The 21,511-nt window shown below is 35.1% G+C and overlaps 1 protein-coding gene across 1 annotated transcript in view; it reads right to left on the reverse strand.

The window, feature by feature from the left end:
* The window catches only part of CHM (CHM Rab escort protein), a 171,708-nt gene that overhangs the window by 87,911 nt on the left and 62,286 nt on the right, over window positions 1–21,511 (reverse strand). Inside the window, exon 3 of the mRNA XM_032474684.1 lies at window positions 435–507. Within this exon, the coding sequence (XP_032330575.1) occupies window positions 435–507 (73 nt within the window). The remainder of the gene's footprint in view (window positions 1–434; window positions 508–21,511) is intronic.

A 21,511-nucleotide genomic window follows, 5' to 3' on the forward strand; every position in this document is an offset into this window, starting at 1 on the left:
ATGACTGATGAGATCATTTCAAATTAATGTCCCTTCCCCAAATATTTGTTTTTTTCCCCAAAATATACTTAGTTAAAGGACAATTAGTAATACGTGAGTTTTATAAGGACTGAAATATTTTTTTCTGAAAGACTATTTTGCAGAAAAAAATCTTGCCTTATATTTGAGTGTACAGAGTAATCAGAAAATGGTATCAAATATGTATGATTTATTCTTCAGTCAACATATCTATTTATATTTAAAAAGTGCTGTGTTTTAGAAGCATCAGAAAAATATTAGCTGAAAAGGTGACTGTACAATTTTTGTTAAATAAGTAAATAAAAATAAGTTACCCGTTTTATATTACAGATGAAACTTAGTATATTCTTCAATGCAGGGTTATTATGTTACACAAAATACAATCTAGTAGATTAAAAATCAGATACGAACTTTACCTGGTGTTCCTTTAGCCAGGACAACAGTCCTGAAAAGCTAAAACTGGCCCAGTTTCCTCCATAGTAGCTTCTTCTGTAACAATAAAAAGTAAGAGTAAAGAAGAGGGTATGAAAATCAAGAAAGTGATCTTTATCCCATTTCAGTTTCAACATTGCTACCTCAGAGTTCAAAAAGCACACATAATTGGGCTGCTGAGATTAGAGGAGATAGTAGAAAAAAAAATAAATAGAAGTGGGCCTTTCAGACCCCAAAGGTAACTTTTGGTTGTATAAGGAGTTTAAAAAAAATCTTTTTGGCTTCCTTAGAGTTTTCTGCACTGCTCAAGGGCCACTAATCATGTGATTGTAAACAGCCTGATATGTGCACTGAGCAGGTAACATGAACAAATTTGACTCCTGGGTTAATAAAAATGGCTGGGAAGAAAACCTTGGTATATCTCAAAGAAAGCCACTGGAAAAACTGCTAAGCTTTCCACAAGCAGTAAGTACCAACTGCTACAGCACCACCACCAAACCCATCTCCCATGCCTAAATAAATAAATACATCTTGTGTATATATACAGACATAATTGGCTACTCTAGATCTAGTGGAAGACCCTGTGCCATTCTTAGCCTTCAGGGTCAAAAATAAAAGTAGATCCTGGGATGCAGTTATTCACATCAGGACTTCAGTGATAAGTATAACAGGAACAATATTCCCACTGATAACTGTGTGAAATATGATTCTTCATTCCACAGTCCTGTGTAGATCACTCAGTTTTAGAGAACCCAGAGGTCTCCTAACTAGGATCAGGTAAACCTTGTAGACACTGGACTTCTGATTAACTTCTATAAGTAGCAGACTTTTGACAACCAGAACTCTCTAATTCTACACTACATATCGGGCTGCCAGATCCTTAACAAAACTCATCACGTTTATTGATCCTTTGTACAATGAGCCCCAAAGTACACTCATTCCAACTAGAACATCCACTCTACTTCGGGGAGACTCTTGGTTTTGTTTCCATTTTCATTTTTGCTTCTCTGTATCTTTCTCTAATGAAGTAAAAATCTATATAAGATCTTTCTAACTCAGAGACATAGTAAACAAACTTATGGTTAACGGCGGGGAAAGAGGGTAGGAAGGGATAAATTGGGAGTTTGAGATTTGCAAATACTAACTACTATATATAAAATAGACCAAAATAAATTTCTTCTGTATAGCACAGGGAACTATATTCAGTATCCTGTAGTAACCTATAATGAAAAATATGAAAACAAATATATGTATGTATATGTATGACAGAAACATTATGCTGTACGTCAGAAATTGACATATTTTAACTGACTATACTTCAATTTAAAAACTTTAAAGATCTTTTTGAAATTAAAAATTAAAACCTTTAATATGATATCTAAAATTACACATCCATAATGCTACTAGATATCCTCTCAAAATTCTGATATTTTGCTCCTTAATCAACTGTTGACATGGGCGTTAAGAACATTCAGCTCTTAGGCTCAAGGATTTTACCAAAAATCACTGCTTTGCTCTAACAGAGAAAAATGGTTAAACACCTGTGAAAGTAGATGTACTAATATAGATCACTACTTTACTTATAATCTCACAGTTCCTCAGGGATAAGGCAAATTCGTACATTGTCCAGAATCTCTAGAGGGCTTTAAGTTTTAGAAAGAATTTCAGCTATACTAACAATTCTAGATGTTGGAATCAAGGAAGCCTAGAAACTGTGATTCCTTGGATCAGAGACAACCATGGAAAAAGAAAATGGGCAATAGCTAGTATGGAGGAGGAGGAGGGAAAAGAGAGGGATATTAGAATTAGTGTTTTCTCACAGAAGTTTATATATTCTCTTCTCCTTTGCCTGAGAATAATACACTTCTGCCATCCCTTCCCATCCTCTAAACATAAAACTCAACAAAACTAGAAAAGATCCTGAGTGTTGAAAAAAATAAAACAACCCTGAAGCTGTAATGAAAACCACTGCCTTTTTTTTTTTATTAAAACCACTGTCTTTATATTTTTTGTTGAGATAGGCTTCTTTTAAGCCACCATAAGGTCCTATGTGAGAAGCTCTGACTAATGGGTGAAAGCTTCAAGACCTAAGTACATTTTAAAGTACATTTTTAATGGATATATCAATTATAAGTGAAAAATACACATCAGGAATCTGGTATCAGGTGTAGATGAAGGTTTCTCAGACAGGACATAGAAAGCAATAAACTACTGATAAATTAGAATTCATCAAAATGAAAAACTTCTCCACCAAATACATCATTTAAAAAAAACGAATGGGGCGGTATAGCTCAGTGGCAGAGCTCATGCTTAGCATGCATGAGGTCCTGGGTTCAATCCCCAGTACATCCACTTAAAAAAAAAAATGAATGGGCTAGGCATTAACTACGAGAAATATTCACCAAACATATCTGACAAAGGACTGGTACCCAGGTTATATAAAGAACACTTCCAACTTTAATAATAAGACAAATATTCAAATTTTTCAAAATGGGCAAAGGGTTTGAATAGACATTTCACAAAGGAAGACAGATGTGGTTAACAAGCACATGAAAAGGTACTCAGTGTTATTAGTCATTGGATAAGGACACATTAAAATAAGCATTAAAGTGGGGAGGGTAGAGCTCAATGGTAAGAGTTTGTGCTTAGCATGCATGAGGTTCTGGGTTCAATCTCCAGTACCTCCATTAAAATAATTAAATTAAATTAAATTAAATTAAAAAAATAAAATAAAATAAGCATTAAAAATGAACATAATGAGATACTGCTACACATACATCAGAATAGTTAAAATTTAAAAGACTGACAAGACCACATGTTGGTGTGGATGGCCAAAATGCTCATACATTTTGGTGGGAGTATAGAATGGTACAAAAACTTTGGAAAATTATCTGGCAGTTTCTTACAAAACTAAACATATACCTACCTTATGACCCACTAATTACTTTCCTAGGTATTTACACATGAGGAAAGCGTGTGTTCACAAAAGCACTATACAAGTTTTTTTGATAGCATTTTCATTCATTAATAGCTCCAAACTGGTAACAATTCAAATATCCACCAACTGGAGAATAGAAAAATAAGCTGTGGTATATCCATAGAATGGATATTGTTCACCAATGAAAAGGAAGAAATTGCTGGTACTTACAACACAGATGAATTTCAAAACCGTTATGCTAAGTGAAAGAAGCTTTATCCAAAGAGAGTATATTCTGCATGAGTCCATTTATGTGAAGTTCTAGAACAAACTAAATTAACTGTTCTATGGTGAAAAATATCCTAAGAGTGGTTGCCTCTGAGAGTGGGAGTAAGGGCAGGACTTGACTTTAAAGGGTATGAGGAACTTTCTAGAGCAATGGCAATGTTATTTACCTTGAGAAGGTTCTTAGTTACACAGGTATATGCATTTGCAAAAGCTTATTAAATAGTACACTTAACATCTGTGCATTTTATTGAGTTTTATCTCAAAAAAACACTACAAATAAATAACTCTAGTTAATGATATGTATGCTGAAGTGGTCCAGACTGAAGATACTAGATGTGTACAACTTACTTTGAAATGCATAAAACGCTAAGATGGAATGATGGATGGCTAGAAAAATGAATAAATGGATAGTTATGTAATAAAAGCTAATACAGCAAAATGTTAATGGTAGAATCTAGGTAACAGATATTCAGGTGTTCAGAGTGCAATTTTTTTCAACTTTTCTGTATGTCTGGAAATTATGATAAAATCTGAGAAAACCAAAAATAATCCAACATGAGTTTTCAAACACTGACCATGATGTGCCAATTTCCAATATATTTTCTGCTATTATTAAAAGGCTAAAAAAACTTGAAGAAAGGCCATCTTGTTGTTTCTTTCCATTATTAAATGACCTGAGGTCAGTTCATAGTCAAAATCTATTTTTCTCCCCTATACTTGGTCATATGGTTTTTGACAGACCTAATTGGTTCTAGTATTTTTCCATGCAGCTCCTATTTTCAACTTTTCCTGTCGATGTGCTCTTAACATCAGCATCTGGTGATCTCATCCAATTATGTATGTAAAAGGTGAAACATGGTTTTCATTACTGTGGTCTTTCTGACAAAAGAGGGTAACATACAATAATTAATAAACCCACTATAAGACCAAAGAAGACTTTGACTAAATTCATTTTGCTATTTTGTGTGGTTCTAAACATGGTCTAAAATATCCTAAGGAGAAAGCCAAAGACTTTAGGTACCAAAATCAATATGACAAAGAGGAAAAATTAAAAAGTCAGTAACATTGTCATATACTCTCTAGGACATTATTGTCATAGAAATAGTAACAATTTAAGCCCACCAAATGTTTTCTGAAATTTTACCTTTAAAGATATAGCTTCAGAACTCAGATATTCAAATTCAATGTATAAAATGCTATTTCCACAGCCTTTAAAACTGTTTCTGTAAGGAATAACAAGGCTAGGTTACTACTGGTTTTGTTTTTAAAACCCAGAGATACAATTCATTTTAAGGACAAAGTGAGAACTTCCTGACTGAGAAAAAAAAGGGGAATGGAACACTTTCTGCCAATTTTGTGTCACAAATGCCTCTGTACATCAAGTAAAGGAAAAAGCAGTTTATGATGAAGGATGATATTTATCTCTATTGCCAGGACCACTAGTTTTATATGATGCAAAAGACTTCCTTAAAATTAGAGTCTCTGTGAAACCAGAGAGTGAGCAAACCTAAAACTATTATCTGAAGCTCTCTCAAGTTTCATGATGAAAAAGTGGCCTATAATTTTCTGCTGGAACAGTAAAAATCACAAATGGACATTTCTTATTTTCAAAGATAGAAAAGCCCAATTATCACAGTCTGGCTTAGCACTGCGTGAAATGTTGACCTTAAATCTGTAGAAAACATGGCTTTAATCTTTCTAAACTTCACCGAATTTATTCACAAAGCTTACTCAGAGTCTCACTAAGTTTTTCCAGACACCAAAAGGAAATAAGTTACACAACTGTCTCCATTAACACCAACCAATAAAACAACAGCAAAAATAGTATTAAAAGAGTAACAAGAGATTTCTCACCATTTACCATAGTGTTTAATGTTAAAGCAACATCACTATGCTTCATGTCTACTAACAGAAAAGAAATACATTACAGGTGGATATAAAGAAAGTTGAACTGTAAGAGAAGGCTAAGCGTTAAACCTATTAAAGAGAGCCTTTTAATTAAATCCTAACAATCTTTTTTCTTATGCATCATAAATGACAAGTCAGTATTGAATATTCAGCAACAACCATAGTTACATGATGCTAAACTACATCCCAGATTGGGAACTAGCTTCTGTAAGCAAGTACAAAAACAATGACAAAAGACAGAGCTACTGACATTCAGGAGCATTCACCTGGGAAACATTTTAATTATTAAGAAAATGAGGAGTTGAAAATGTTTTCAGGCAGGTAGCAGATGGGGTCCAAGCTTGCTCAGTAGAAAAGAGAGGCAGCACAGCTCAAACTCCAGACTTCCCTATTCTACAGTCACTGCTCCTACAATTCCTTTTCCTGGGATCGTAGTAATGGCACCTTCCACTGACAGCATTTTTAATTTTCAAAATTCTGTTCATAACTGTTTTCTCCTGGATTCTTCCAGCAATCTGGTGAGGCAGATCAGGTGTTAATTCACAGACAAGGACCCTGAGATGGGTCTCTGTAAGGATTAAATCAGTTCGGGGTCATACAGCTAAAACTGGCAGGACTGCCACTGAAACTAAGCTTTTACAAACCCTAATCCTGTCCAGTGTAACATAAACAATCCCAAATTTCTAAACCGGCTCACATCATTTAGGCCACAGGATATTATAATGGTAGCTGTGGGTTCAATAAAGCCAAACACAGCGATATCAAATAGCACACCTGGACCTAAATACTAAATTCACCTTTTCCAAAATAGGCAAAATAAAATTGTCAATCCTGGCAATAACATGGGTGTTAATAGGTATTCCAAGAAAAAAAAAGTTTCAATGACAAAATAAATTTGAGAAATGCTTGGTTTAAAGGAGTTAAGCCACCAAAAAAAAAAAGTGGTTTATGGATGGCAGAGCTTCTCAGCACCATTAAATATGTTAATGTCTGTTCTTTCCAAGAAGGAATGAATTCGGTGAACCAATAAGCATTTTTCTTTGAAGCAGCATTTGGTTCATCAGAACATACTCTGAGAAATGCCGACTTAATTCACGTGAAGGGAAAGAAGAAAATTGGGATACTATAAATGTTGAGCTTGTCATTTTCCGTATGTCATTTAATCTTCACATGAATCCTGAGAGATTGGTGCTATAATTATCCCCATTTTAAAATTAGGGGAAAAAAACCCAACCATGAAGTTGAGCGTCTTATTTTAACTCACTCAGCTAGGAAATGGCAAAGCCCATACTTAATTAAGTCCAAGACATATCAGGCCCCAAACTCTATGCTCTTTCCACTATAACACAGTCTGCTATAGTCTACAAGATTGAGATATTTAAAATTATAAATATAAGCATATAATACAAGTCTTGGAATCTGACTTACTATAAGTAAAGGCAATGGCATCTACTTACAGACATTAGATGGAATGAAGTCTAATTTTTTTTAAATTCTTATTTTTTTATTGAAGTGTAGTCAATTTACAAGGTTAGTTTCAGGTGTATAGGAAAGCAATTCAGTTATACATATACATACATTTATAATGAAAATGAATATATGTACATGTATGACTGAAACATTATGCTGTACACCAGAAATCAACACAACATTGTAAACTGACTATACTTCAATTAAAAAAAGTGCCCCCCACTAAAAAACAGATAAACAACAATGAAGTCTAATATTTATTCCGCTTTTCCAATCCATCCAGATAATGAACATGGGATAATAAATTCAAGACTACATCTACTCTAATGCCAAACCTGGAGGGACTATTCATTTCTAGGACCTAAAATACAGCCAATCTTTTGCATAACCATATTTAATGTGCACAAATATCTTTGGGCACATGATAAGAGTAGGAAAATAATAGTGTGGCATGTCTACCAGTATCAATCTGCTGGCTATACACTATGCTCATTACAAGAGGCTCTATTCCATTTAAATTTGGTTGTAGTACTACAAAGAAACATGACATGTTTCTATCTTCCTGGCTGACAAATAATAGACCAGGCGAAGCAATATATTGGACTTACCCCTACACAAATTCTTATTTTAAAAAGCTCCACATACTTGATACACAAAAATGTCAAGCTCCTTTCATCATACCCTCATTCTAAGATCAAGGAAGGTCGGCCTCCTTGGTTGAGTATGCAGATGCAATTCTAATGTTAGAGAGGAAGACCAAATCCTTACTCGGTTTTAAGAGTCTTATAAAGCTATAGGAAGCTGCTTTGGCAATCAGCTCAGTCTCTCAGAAAGAAATACAAGGCTGTGCTCCCAGTCGTCAGAGCTGGAGAAGAGACCTTGCTATGTTTAGTTATTCATCATTCCACACTCATCTATCCATTCAAATCCATTTTTAGACAATCAAGCCAGGTAGATGAGTAGGTAATATACAAAGGTTGCCCTCAATTCTTGTTTTCCTCTGTGGATCTCATCTATTCCTACTGACTCAATTACCACTTCTCTAACACTGACTCACAAATTGCCATCTCCAATCTGGGCTCCTCAGGGGATCTCCAGACTCAGCTATTTCTGCCCTGAAATCACGTATCATGAGTCATTAGCTTATTGGATATCTCCCTTCACTAAATATCCCAGATTAACTTTAATTGCTACATTAAAAAGAAAAATTCATTATCTGTTCCCCACCCTCAACTTGGTTTTCCTGTTGGTTTCCCCATTTCAATAAATCCCAACACCATTCTTGTAGCTGCTGATGCTAGGAAACCTTGAACTCGCTCATCATGCCTTCCTCATGTGTCAATTCTGGTTAATTTCACAAACCCCATCTATCCTAGCCATCCTTACCACTGCTGCCTTATTTCAGACCCTATTTCTTATTCTGTTTATTCATTAGCCTCCTCAAAGGATTCCCTGCCTCTAGTTTCCTCCCTTCCAACCCAACCTCCACATTACCACCACTGTGATCAGGTCTTGGCAGACCACATTATGCCATTCCCTTCCATAAAGATGCTAAATGGCTCACTGATGCCTCTAGAGTTGAGTCCAAAATCCTTAGCATCGCTACAAGACCCTTCAAAACTTACTTCCAACTTACCTCTCTAGCTTTACTTCTGGACATCACTCTTCTCTGCCATGCATCCAATGCACCAGCCACAACCACACTGTCAACACTGCCTGAATGAGTCAAGTGACCAGACGTCTCTCTGCTTTGATTAATACTATGCCCTACACTCAATGCTATTCCATCACAAAACTAATGGTAGAATTAGTCAAACCAGTCAGAACTACACAAATCCAGTATCCTCTGTGAAGCCTTTAGCTCTCCAACATCACAGAACTGATCTCTGTGCTTCGAGAGCTCTGCACATATTTCTGTAAGAGCTCTGTCATACTGTCTTGTAATTAGACTGCATGAGTGTTTCCTCTGACTAGACTAGGAGAAACTTAAGGGCAAGGATAGCACTTTGGTCATATGGGAACCCTTAATACATGGTAATAATTGTTAACTAAGAGGATTAAATGCACTGCTATTAATCAAGGCTTCAGGACCTGATGGACCTGGGTTTGAATCCCAGCTGTGCCTCTTACTAGCTCTATGACCTCTGCCGATAACCTTACAGAGGTTACTCTTTAAAGTCTCAGTTTGTCCTTAAAATAGGAATGAAAGTACTTAAAGCAACGCCTAGCACATAGTAAGTTACGGTCCTCCCCTCTTCCCCTCCCCCCCCCCTCAATGCAAAGTGTGGATACAGAAGAACACACCCACAGGAGCCTCCAGTACCCTTTTCATCAGCAATTACCAGAGTCCAGTGTCAGCCAGGCACAACTAGGTTTGCTGACAACCCGGAGAAGGTAGAGAGACAAAGAGACAAGACTGGGGACTCTGCTGAGAGAAGGACAGAACTGACAGGTCAAAGGATTGAGGACTACCAAGTCTCTTTTTTCCCTATCCTCTACTTCAGAATAGTCACAGCTCCTAAAATTTAACCCTCCCTTTGCCATGGAAAGGCAAATCAAACTCCAGTTTCATTAAAGAAAAATAAACGGGATAAATTTGAGAGTTTGAGATTTGCAAATATTAACTACTATATATAAAAATAGATAAAAAACAAATTCCTTCTGTATAGCACAGGGAACTATATTCAATATTTTATAATAACTTTTAATGAAAAAGAGTAAGAAAACAAACACATGTATGTGTATGTATGACTGGGACATTATGCTGTACACCCGGGATTGATATATTGTAACTGACTATACTTCAATTAAAAAATACATTTTAAAAATTTAAAAAATGGGAAATTAGAGTGATAGGAAGAAGCTTTAAGCTTTATTGCTGTAGATCACTGGGCATCCAGAGGTTAAGCTGATTGATAGTCTTAAAACCCAAGGAGCTGGTGAGGATAGTTGCCATTTTAAAGGAAAAACAAACCAAAACACACACACACACACACACACACACACACACACACACACACACACACAAAACAAGGAGGAAGAAAATACAAGAGAAAAAGATTTCTCCTTATTTCCATTTCGAAGGAGAATGAATGATAAAGAAATTGCTCAAGAGGAGAAAGGTGGGGGGAAGGAGACGTAGGGCAAAAGATGCGTATGTGCATTCAATTATCTTTGCATGTAGTGTTCTGGTTTGTGAAAGCTAGCCTCATTCAAGCCCACAGAATAAAATAAGTCAGAGTCAGTAACATCTAGAGAGATGCTAATGTATCATGATTGCTGCAAAGAGCTGTCTCAATCAATCTAGCCTCTGTTTGAGCTCTATGGGAAAAAAAATCCTCCTTATGCAAGAACTGTCATTTGCAAATGAAGCTCCTGTCATACAGATTTCAGTGACCTAAAGGTAAAATGACATTTCTGTTTCAAAACCAGAAAAAATCATGAAATGCTTCCAAGGATTGTTTTTTTCCCATGCTGCCCTCCAAAATAAAGGCTGAACGTAATCCACCAAAGATTCCAAAGTAAAAGCCTTTACTACACTTCATTGTCAGACCTTGCTGGCCATACGGCAACTTTTTACATGTATCCTACTGGTCCCTCAGGGGGACTCTTCAAGGTCGGCTGTACACTAGGCTCATTTTACAGTTGAGGAAAACAACGTAAGTCACATAACCAGTGATTTATGTAACGGTTTGAATCAGATCTCTCGACCATCAAGCAAGCCCAGGATCTGTTTGTTTTCCAATCCTTCAGCTTATCTCAGTGAAAGGACACAGGTTTTGCAGTCCAGTGGACCTGGGTTTAAATCCTGGTTCATCCCCTTAACAGACACATGACCCTGGACAAGTTATTTCAATTGTCGGAGTTTGTTTCCTCATCTGCAAAAGGAGAGAAACTGTACCTCTTTTAGAGAAATGCAGTAAGAATTAAACAGCTTAATATTTGTAAAGTACCTAACATAATACCAAGCAAATATTCGGTAAATAGTAGCAATTATTACATCACATTGTTTGTAACAGCATATCCTGAATACTAGATTATGCTAAGCAAGTGAAAATTACTTTCACTCATAAATTAGTGCCACGGACCTCATGACATGTCTTTAACATGGGGGGATACACAAAGGAGAAAGTTAGGATAACACTTGCTTCTTTGATACATTTTTCTCACCCTTATAGGAGATAAGAGTGTGGTTTTCTTTCTTTCACCTAGATAATAGAAGGCAAAAATAAAAATTTTCTTCTAAGTGAGGTTATATGTTCTTTTATTTCTCTCTTTATGGTAGTCTTAAATCTAAAGCCTCTCAAATTCTTATCTTTGAGCTACCTTATTCACATGTGTGAAAGTATTCCAGTATAAGAGAAAGAGCCATGTTTTACTTTTGCCTTAAAGAAAACATAAACAGACCTCAATTTCCACAAACTAAAACCACTAACAAGAAACTTCACAGTAGGAGTAGCTGTTGAATCGATACCGGTTTCTTTTTTTAGGAGCCAATAATCATCGAACATCTATACAGAGTATTTCTGTCCTTTCACTGAAGAAGTAAAGCATCAGATCTAAATTTTTCACCTAATTCTACGTATGTAGAATTAATTCCCAGGGCAGGAAAATATCATAAAACTGATATGACACACAACTGCAGATGCAAATTTCTGAGGTGACTCAGTGAGGTAGAGCTTTATTAAGCCACAGACAAAAAAAAAATGCTTTTCATAAGAAGTCAGGTTAATTCTTTCTATAAAAGGGAAATGATGCTAGCTCTCAAAGATCTTCATAGTCCCATATCCCCAGTGAGAAGTCAGTAAGTGGTAACTGTGACCACTACCATTCAAGCCACCCTCTTACAACCAAATCTGAATAATGTCCTCATTACTCTCTTCTAGCACTACCCTTTTTTCCTTCATAAGCACAATTTATAATATAAAATTTAAGCACGTTTAATACCTATTTCCCCCTACTAGCATCCAAGGTCATCATGAGGGCAGGAGTCATGATCTACTTTGTTGCTTACCTCTTGATACTCAGCGATTAGCAATACCCATAATCTCATTCGGTTTTACAACTGGTTTCCAATTATAATGTATATATTTCTTGAGAAGTGACAACTCTTGACAAATTTTAGTGTCTCCCACCTCAGTACCAAAACGTAACAATCAACTATTGATACAAAGGAAAAGGGGATATCCAAACAATGTCAAGTCAATGGTGAAGAAACAGTGAGCCAGAAACTGTCCTCTGAAATCATGGTCAGCCATAGCTCCACAACACTCAACAAAACGACTGGGATGAATTTTTCCTCATACAAGCCTATTTGATCTCATTTAGTTTTTTTTTTTTTAACATTTTTTTGAGTTATAGTCATTTTACAGTGTTGTGTCAAATTCCAGTGTAGAGCGCAATTTTTCAGTTATACATGAACATACATATACTCATTGTCATATTTTTTTTCACTGTGTGATCTCATTTAGTTTTGATCAACTATTTATTTGTTTAAAAAATTGGTTTTTAAAACTTTTTCACTGAGTACCACAACACATTATTGCTAAATAATATTGTTAGATGTGAAGAGACTGTGCAAATAGACGTGATGATGAGACACTATTATGGTATATTTTCGCCTCATCAATTCAGTTCATTTTATCCTTTCATTCCTGTATTCACGAGTTCTCATGAAACTATCTTAAGTCCTCCAGATAGAATATACCACACCAATAGTGGTCTCTTGGGAGTGGTGCGTAAGAGGAATGACAAGTGTATTTTTCCTGTATATATGTACATGTGCATGTAATATACACATACATTGCCTGAATTTTTATGACAAGTATATGTGTACTTTTTATTAGAGACAAAAAGTTTTTTTAAATAAACAACAAAAAAAAAGTCTAGAGACAAAATAACTGTTTACTTCTCTTCATCACAATTCCTAAATTCCAACTAGACACAGTTCCTAACTAGAAAAGAAAATTTGTCAGACCAAAGAGGAATCTAGCCCAGAAATTGATAGTCATATAATATTGACACTTGTTCTTAACCTCACAAGATAGCACTATTTAGATTAATATCTTCTTTGGTCAAATTATTAAAGTATAACAATGTTTTAAACTTTTAGTAATAATAATATGGTTATTATATAAGACTAAAACATCAACAGCTATATTTATGACATTTATTTGGGTCTACATCATAAACCCACTAAATACTTAATATAATGAGAATTAAAAGAGCTCCAACATTGAGTACTCTGTTTTAAAAAAGAGGCTAAGAAAAAAGGAACTTACATTAATTCAGTGAGGAAACATGATTGTTTTTAATTCATTTAATTTTGTCTCCGAAGTAGTTATGGTAGAAAGTGAAGACTGAAAGGAAACAAAATAAAACTAAACAGCGACATATATGATTAGTAGAAAAGATTGACTGAAGCTGTCTAGATAAAGAATTATTGGTAGAAGTAGACTCTGTTAAAATACAAACTTCTGGTCCTGTTGCATCTCCCTCTAGCAACTTCAACTTTAAGTAAATGTCAGTCTCTACATTTTGAATTGCAAATTGCTTTTCTAAATCACAACATCTATTCTTGAAATTTCACATGTTGAAGGCTCATTAATATCTAAAGTAAATGTAGTTCTCTAAAAAGAAACACAGATTTTACATTTATTTAGACAGATAACTGGCACACAAAAATAGAGCTCCTTAAATTACAATTTGGCAGAAGTTAATTTGAGTTTAAAATCTGCTTGCAGAAATTTATGACAACACAGCAAGGAAATGACTATTTTAAATGAGGTTAGCTGCTGTTGATAGTGATGATGCTTGGATAGGGTTTACAAATCAACACAGGTTGTACTTAGGGTTTTATAATGGGTCATTTCAGAACCATCAACCATCATCACTTAAATGGTATAAAAATGTAAATAGTGGCAAGAGATTAAAGTACTAAATTGATCTTCAAAAAGTCATGAATAAAATCCATACAAATAAAAAAATGCCAAGTACATTTTTGCCTGCTATTATTTCTATAGCTTTTCTCTCATTTAATATTAAACGCTTTAATGTAAGAAAGACTTTAATCAAACTGAGAAAAATAACGCCACTCAACAATTCGTCAGGATGAGATCATCAGTTCAGGCCACTAGTCTACTGACTAACTGCATAAAACTTCCTGCAGAAAAAGAGAATTTTATCTACTTCTTTACCATAACATTTAAGTGTACTGAGGCACAGGAGTGACACAAGCTCAATAATTCAAAAAGACTTTGTAAATTTTTAAATCAGAGAAAAAGAAGAAAGGTCATAAGATGATTTTACAAACGTGGCAAAAATTTGGGACAATACCTTTTTTCCAAAAATATTAGATATTTATAAATAAAATCCATATGCATATGGATGTTCACATTTTGCTTATAACAGGAAACTGGAAACAGCCTCTAATACAGCAGTAAAGAACTAGGTTTTAAAAATGGTAGAATCTTCATATAACAAATAATATACAGCTCATTACAATTAACTGAAAAATCATACTTTTAGCTTGTTATTTAAGTAAAAAACAACAATAAAAAAAAACAAGTACATTTTCCCAGAGATGCAAGGATTTTTCAACATCCATAAATCAATGAATGTGATACACCACATTAACAAATTAAAGAATAAAAACCATATAATCATCTCAATAATTGCAGAAAAAGCTCTGGACAAAATTCCACATCCGTTTATTATTTAAAAAAAAAAAAAACCTCTCCAGAAAGTGGGCATAGAGGGAACATTCCTCAACATAATAAAGGCCATACACGACAAACCCACAGCTAACATCATACTCAACAGTGAAAAGCTGAAAGCATTTCCTCTAAGATCAGGAACAAGACAAAGATGCCCACTCCTGCCACTTTTATTCAACATAGTATTGGAAGTCTTGGCCACAGCAGTCAGAGAAGAAAATAAATAAATAAAAAGTACCCAAATCGGAAAGAAAGACGTAAAACTGTCACTGTTTACAGATGACATGATATTATACTATACATAGAAAATCTTAAAGACACCACCAGAAAACTACTGGAGATCATCAATGAATTGAGTAAAGTAGCAGGATACAAAATACACAGAAATCTGTTATATTTCTATACACTAACAACCAACTAACTACCAGAAAGAGAAATTAAGGAAACATTCCCATTTACCATCCATCAAACAGAATAAAATATCTAGGAAGAAACCTACTTAGGAGGTAAAAGACCTGTACTCTGAAAATTATAAGACAGTGATGAAAGACATTAAAGAAGACACAAACAGATGAAAAAATACACCATGTTCCTGGATTGGAAGAATCAATATTGTTAAAATGACCATACTACCCAAGGCAATATACAGATTCAATACAATCCCTTTCAAAATACCGATGGCATTTTTCACAGAACCAGAATAAATAATTTTAAAATTTGTATGGTAACACAAAAGATCCCAAATAGCCAAAACAATCTTGAATATGAACAGAGCTGGAGGAATCACACTGACTTCTGACTATACTACAAAGCTACAGTAATCAAGACAGTATTTTACTAGCACAAAAACAGACACAGATCAATGGAACAGAACAAAGAACCCAGAAATAAACTCACGTACTTATGGTCAAATAACCTACAACAAAGGAGGCACGAATATACAATGGGGGAAAAGTCTCTTCAATAAGTAGTGCTTGTAAAACTGGACAGTTACATATAAAAGAATGAAATTAGAACATTCTCTAACAGCATATACAAAAATAAACTCAAAATGGATTAAAGATCTAAATGTAAGACCAGAAATGATAAAATATCTAGAGGAAAACACAGGCAGAACACTGACATAAATCGTAGCATTATTTTTTAGATTTGTCTCCTAAAGCAAAGAAAATAAAAGCAAAAATAACCAAATGCTACCTAATTAAACTTAAAAGCTTTTGTACAGCAAAGGAAACCATCAACAAAATGAAAAGACAACCTAGTGAATGGGATAAAATATTTGCAATTGATATGACTGATAAGAAGTTAATATCCAAAATATATAAACAGCTCATACAACTCAACATCAAAAAACAAAAACAAAAACAAATTAAAACATGGGGAGAGGACCTGAACAGACATTTTTCCAAAGAAGAAATGCAGATGACTAACAGGTAAATGAAAAGGTGCTCAACATCACTGATCATCAGGGAAATGCAAATCAAAACCACAATGAGACAGTATCTCACACTTGACAGAATGGCTATCATCAAAAAGAACACAAATAACAAATGTTGGAGATGATGGGGAGAAAAGGGAAACCTCACACTGTTGGTGGGAATGTAAACTGGTGTGGCCAATGTGGAAAACACTATGGAGATTTCTCAAAAAACTAAAAATAGGACTACCATATGATCCAGCAATTCCACTCCTGGGTATGTACATGAAAGAAACAAAAACACTAATTCAAAAATACACATGCACCCCCAATGTTCATAGCAGCATTATTTATAATTGCCATGATCTGGAAACAACCTAAGCGTCTTATCAACAGATGAATGGATAAAGGAGACGTGATATATATATACACAATTGAATACTACTCAGCATTAAAAAGAATGAAATGTTGCCATTTGCAACAACATGGATGGGCTTGGAGGGTATTATGCTAAGTGAAATAAGTCAGAAAAAGACAAATACTACATGATATCACTTATATGTGGAATCTAAAAAATGCAACAGATGAGTGAATATAACAAAAGAGAAACAGACTTACAGAAAACAAACTAGTGGTTACCAATGGGCAGAGGGAAGTAGGGAAGGGCAGTACAGGGGAAGGGGATTAAGAGGTGCAAACTATCATGTATAAAATAAACTACAAAGATATATTATACAACACAGGGAATACAGCCAATATTTTATAGTAACTATAAATGGAGCATAACCTTTAAAAATTGCAAATCACTATACTGTACACTGGTAACTTATGTAATATTGTACATCACCTTACTTCAATTTTAAGAAAAAACAATACATCTTCTGTAAGAAAACTTATGTACCTACAGCAGAGACTACCACCTGTCCACCAAAATCCACTGCTCCCCCAAAATTGGATTAGACATGTGGCCATGAAACCAGAGACGTGTTACATGCCTCCATATAACTATAAACTATATGCAGATATATGACTAAGTTTTTGTCCAGGAGTAGGAGCAGAAGTGATATATGCCACCCCAGGCCCAGGCCTTAAAAGGACAAAGGTCTAACCACACTCCATCTCCTTCATGAAAGCTGAAACCTGGACAAACCTGTGACCACGTTTAGACCATACAAACAAGGAATACCCTAGGGGGCGGTAAAGAAATGGGAGGGAAGGTGCCTGAGTCCTCATGGAGCAGAGCATCTCCCTATTAGCACTGGGACTCTTTCCATTCACTTTAATAACCAACTATTCTTAGTAACTGTTTTTCAAGTCACTATATTTTGGATCTCTTTATTATGGCCCTTCTGCTTTTGTTCTAACTAACGCAGCATGGTATAGAAAAATGTCGTAACTAATGTTTCCGACATATATAAAATAAGGGACAAGCAGTATGTTTTTTTATTTTTGCCTTCAGGATATAGTATACATGTATTACTTCTGTAATAAAAAAAAACTTAAAAAGCAGGATTTTCATAAATTTTAAAATATAAACGATTATTTCTTCTCTGATCCTACATTTGCCAGTTTCCCTTAATAGAGAATTCAGCTATTGTACAGGACAGTTAAAGAAGTACATATTTATATGGGCTAAAAATATTCTCTAGAGCAGGGGCCAGCAAACTTTTCCTTTAAAGGGCTTGATAGTAAATATTTCAGGTTTTTCAGGCCATTAGGTTTCTGTCACAACTACTCAACTCTGCCACTGTATAGCAAAAGCAGACATAGACAATACATAAATGAAAGGGCATGGCTGTGCTCCAATACAACTTTATTCACAAAAACAGGCACCTTGCCCTGTGGACCATAGTTTGCCAACCTCTTGTCTAGAGGATAATCCTCGATATATCACATTACAAAGCTTAGATTGTTTCAAAACATTAAAGAAGAGTAACAGTGACTAGCTTTCATCCTCCACGACTAGAGAAATTTATTGTTTTTAATTTGAAAATATGAAAACTGAAAAACCAAATGTGTTCCAAGGAAATTTTCTTATCTTATTCTTTCAAGAAATGAAACGTAAGCTCTCTCGAACCCTAAACTGTCAACAGATGGCATTTAAAAAGTGTCTATCCACAGGTGCTCTGCCAGCTGACAAAGACAAGGTCTTTCATATGCCATGATGACGCCGGGATATGTGCTGTTATTGTTCCAGCTGTGGAAGGGTTAATTTACTTTATCTCCAGTCTCCCCTATAGTCAATGATATACATGTGGCAAGATGGCTAGGTTACAAATTCTGATTATGGACAATATAACTTCCTGGCTCCTTTACATTCATGCACTTTCATATTGAGTCATTTATCCAAAGTGTTTACTAATACCTAGGTACCAAGCATCTAGAGCAGATAAAGTATAGACTAACATGAGACTTTTTGATATTTCCTTTAAACAGCTCTCATGGCTTCAGAGAAAGTTTATGCTGGGGAAGCCAGGAAGATCGCTTACAGTGGTCCTACATAAGCACAAAACGTTGAATTTTCATGTGTAATCTTTTGGGGTTTTTTTTCCTTTTTGGCTTTTTTTGTGGGGGGAGTAATTAGGTTTATTTATTTATATATGTATTTATTTTACTTTAATTTTTAACAGAAGTACTGGGGACTGAATCCAGGAGCTTGTACATGCTAAGCACACACTCTACCACTGAGCTATACCCTTCCCTCCATGTGTAACCTTTTAAAATATGGTAAAATTTGTATCTTACTCCTTTATATATCCATTTTTCAATATTTTAAATGGTCTCCATTTAATGGGAGGTATTAGTATTTTAATACATACATACAGATAGATGGATACAGAAATACAGATGTGTAAGTATGAATAGCTTAATACACATTAATGTATTAACTAGCTCTGTCCATTGAGAGGGCCTAGAAACAGTAACACCCCAGTAGGAATGCGCACCTTGTACTCAGAGCCTGGTTTCTAAATGCCATTCTCAAATACATGGAGAGAAGCTCATGGATAAGTGGTTGATTCTAGGGCTAGAGCAGGAAAAATACAAGATAAGCCTGCAGCATCTTGCAGGGTCAGAAAGTAAGGACGTGCTCAAACAAAGATTGGACATTTCATAAGGACACAGGAATCAACTGGAAGGAACTCACAATGACCAAAGCTGTAACAATTTGAGCAACAACATAAACAACGGTAGTATTAGATTATAACCCATGGAATAAAATAAATATCCAAGAACCCATAGTGAGATAAATAATTTAACAAATAAATAAATGATGGAGAAGATACAGCTCTTATTTACAGAAGAATTGCAATAAATAAAATGAAGATGGGAAGAAGAAAACAGAAAATACCATCAGGCAGACATTAGCGTACCCTGGGAGAGAGAATTCAAATCTGAGACTATTAACAACTAAATGTAAATTGGGATCCTGGACCAGATCCTGAAACAGAAAAATAACATTATTGAAAAAAATCAGTGAAATTCAAATTAGCTCTATAGTTTAGTGGCTAGTATTCCATCAATATTAATTTCTGAGTTTTGATGATGGTATTACGGCTACATAAGATATTGGCATTAGGGGAAGCTGAATAAAGTGTATACAGAAAGTGTACTAATTTTGTGAAACTGTACTAATTTTGCAACTTTACTATAAATCTAAAATTTGTTCCAAAAAATCTTAATATTTTAATGCATTTAATGCACTTTAAAGTTTATCAAATTTATACACCAGACAGACGCTCCACTGTTTATCCTTTGGCTTCATATGCCACTACAACCCCACCAAGTACCAGAACACTACTACAATTTGAGAAGCATGGTTCTAACCTATTCAACAGGAGAACTTAATTGAGAAATAAGCAAAAATACAAAGTAACGATGTTCTACCGTGTCTAAAAACTACAATTAGTTGGAGTAATTCAATTAATCGGTTTTTAATAAATATATACAGGTATATCAGCAACAAAGTCAGTGTGGTATATTTCAAAACTGTTAGAATAGGAATAAGACCTGAGTTTTAGCCCCAGTCATCTGCTTGACTGTGGGCAAACCTCAACTTTCTCATCAACAGATGACTCCCTTCTAAACTACCATGAATCTGCCATGTGCAGACCAGCAAGGACCAATGTTGCACCGAGCATGTATGAGGCAATTCTAAATTCCCACCACCAGAACAGCAGCTTGGCGCATATAAATATTCTTAACATTTATATATTTATCAAATATTTATTTAGGGACTGCTATACTCCAGGGCTCTTAGGCATTAGGGATATAAAGATGACTAAGGCATGATCTCTGATGTCTAAGAATCTAATAGGGCCAAGAGATCTATAACAGTAATAATACCACATGAAAAATGTTATATTTCAAAAATGTACAGAATACTTAAAAGTACAGGTAATTAGAAAAATTAATATTACTTGGTGTATCAAGGAAGACATCACTAGAAGGTGATATATTAACTATGTCCTAAAGGAGGAGTAAGAACTCTTCACATAAATAGGGGCCAGCATGAAAAATGGCATAAAGATATGAGAGAATATTGTATGTTTTCAGAAAGTACATGGTGGGATGCTGCTGAAGCAGGTTATAAGTAGAAGAGAAAAATTCTCTGAGAATTTACAACTGCAAACTTGAACCATAGTGGGGAGAGGAAAGCAGGGAGGAGCAGGTGATTATGCATACTACTCGCATACACCAGAAACCCTCAAGCCTAGAAATTAACATAAAAATTGCTTTGAGCCAGTGTAGTAGACAGTATAATGGTTTCCCAAAGATGTTCACATCCTAATCCCCAGAAGCTGTGAATAAATTATCTTATATGGCAAAAGGGACTTTGCTAATATGAATAAATTAAGGATCCTGAGATGAGAAAATACCCTACATTATCCAGATGGGCCCCAAAGTAAACACAATGTTCCTTATGACGGAGGCAAAAAGGTCAAAGGCAGAAAAACAAGACGGCATGACAGAGGTTGAAGTGAGTTTCTTGAAGGCGGAAGAAGAGACTATGAGCCAAGGAATGCAGGTGGCCTCCAGTAGCCGGAAAAGATAAGGAAAAAGATGCTCCCCTGAATCCTCCAAAAGTAATGCAGCACTCACTGCCTGCCTACACCTTGATTTCAGACCCGTAAGATTCATTTCATACTTCTGATGTGCAGAATTGTAAAAGAATAAATTTGTGGTGCATTAAGCTACTACATTTGTGGTAATCTGTTATAGTAGCAATAGGAAACTAATATAGTCAGTGATAGCACTGGGTGACCAGACAAAAGAAAATGCAAAACCACTTGGTACAAACATACCCCCTCAACCAGGTCACACAGGATTCCCACAGATAAAGTCCCA

Source organism: Camelus ferus, chromosome X (assembly GCF_009834535.1).
Source record: "Camelus ferus isolate YT-003-E chromosome X, BCGSAC_Cfer_1.0, whole genome shotgun sequence".
Classification (NCBI taxonomy): Eukaryota; Metazoa; Chordata; class Mammalia; order Artiodactyla; family Camelidae; genus Camelus; species Camelus ferus.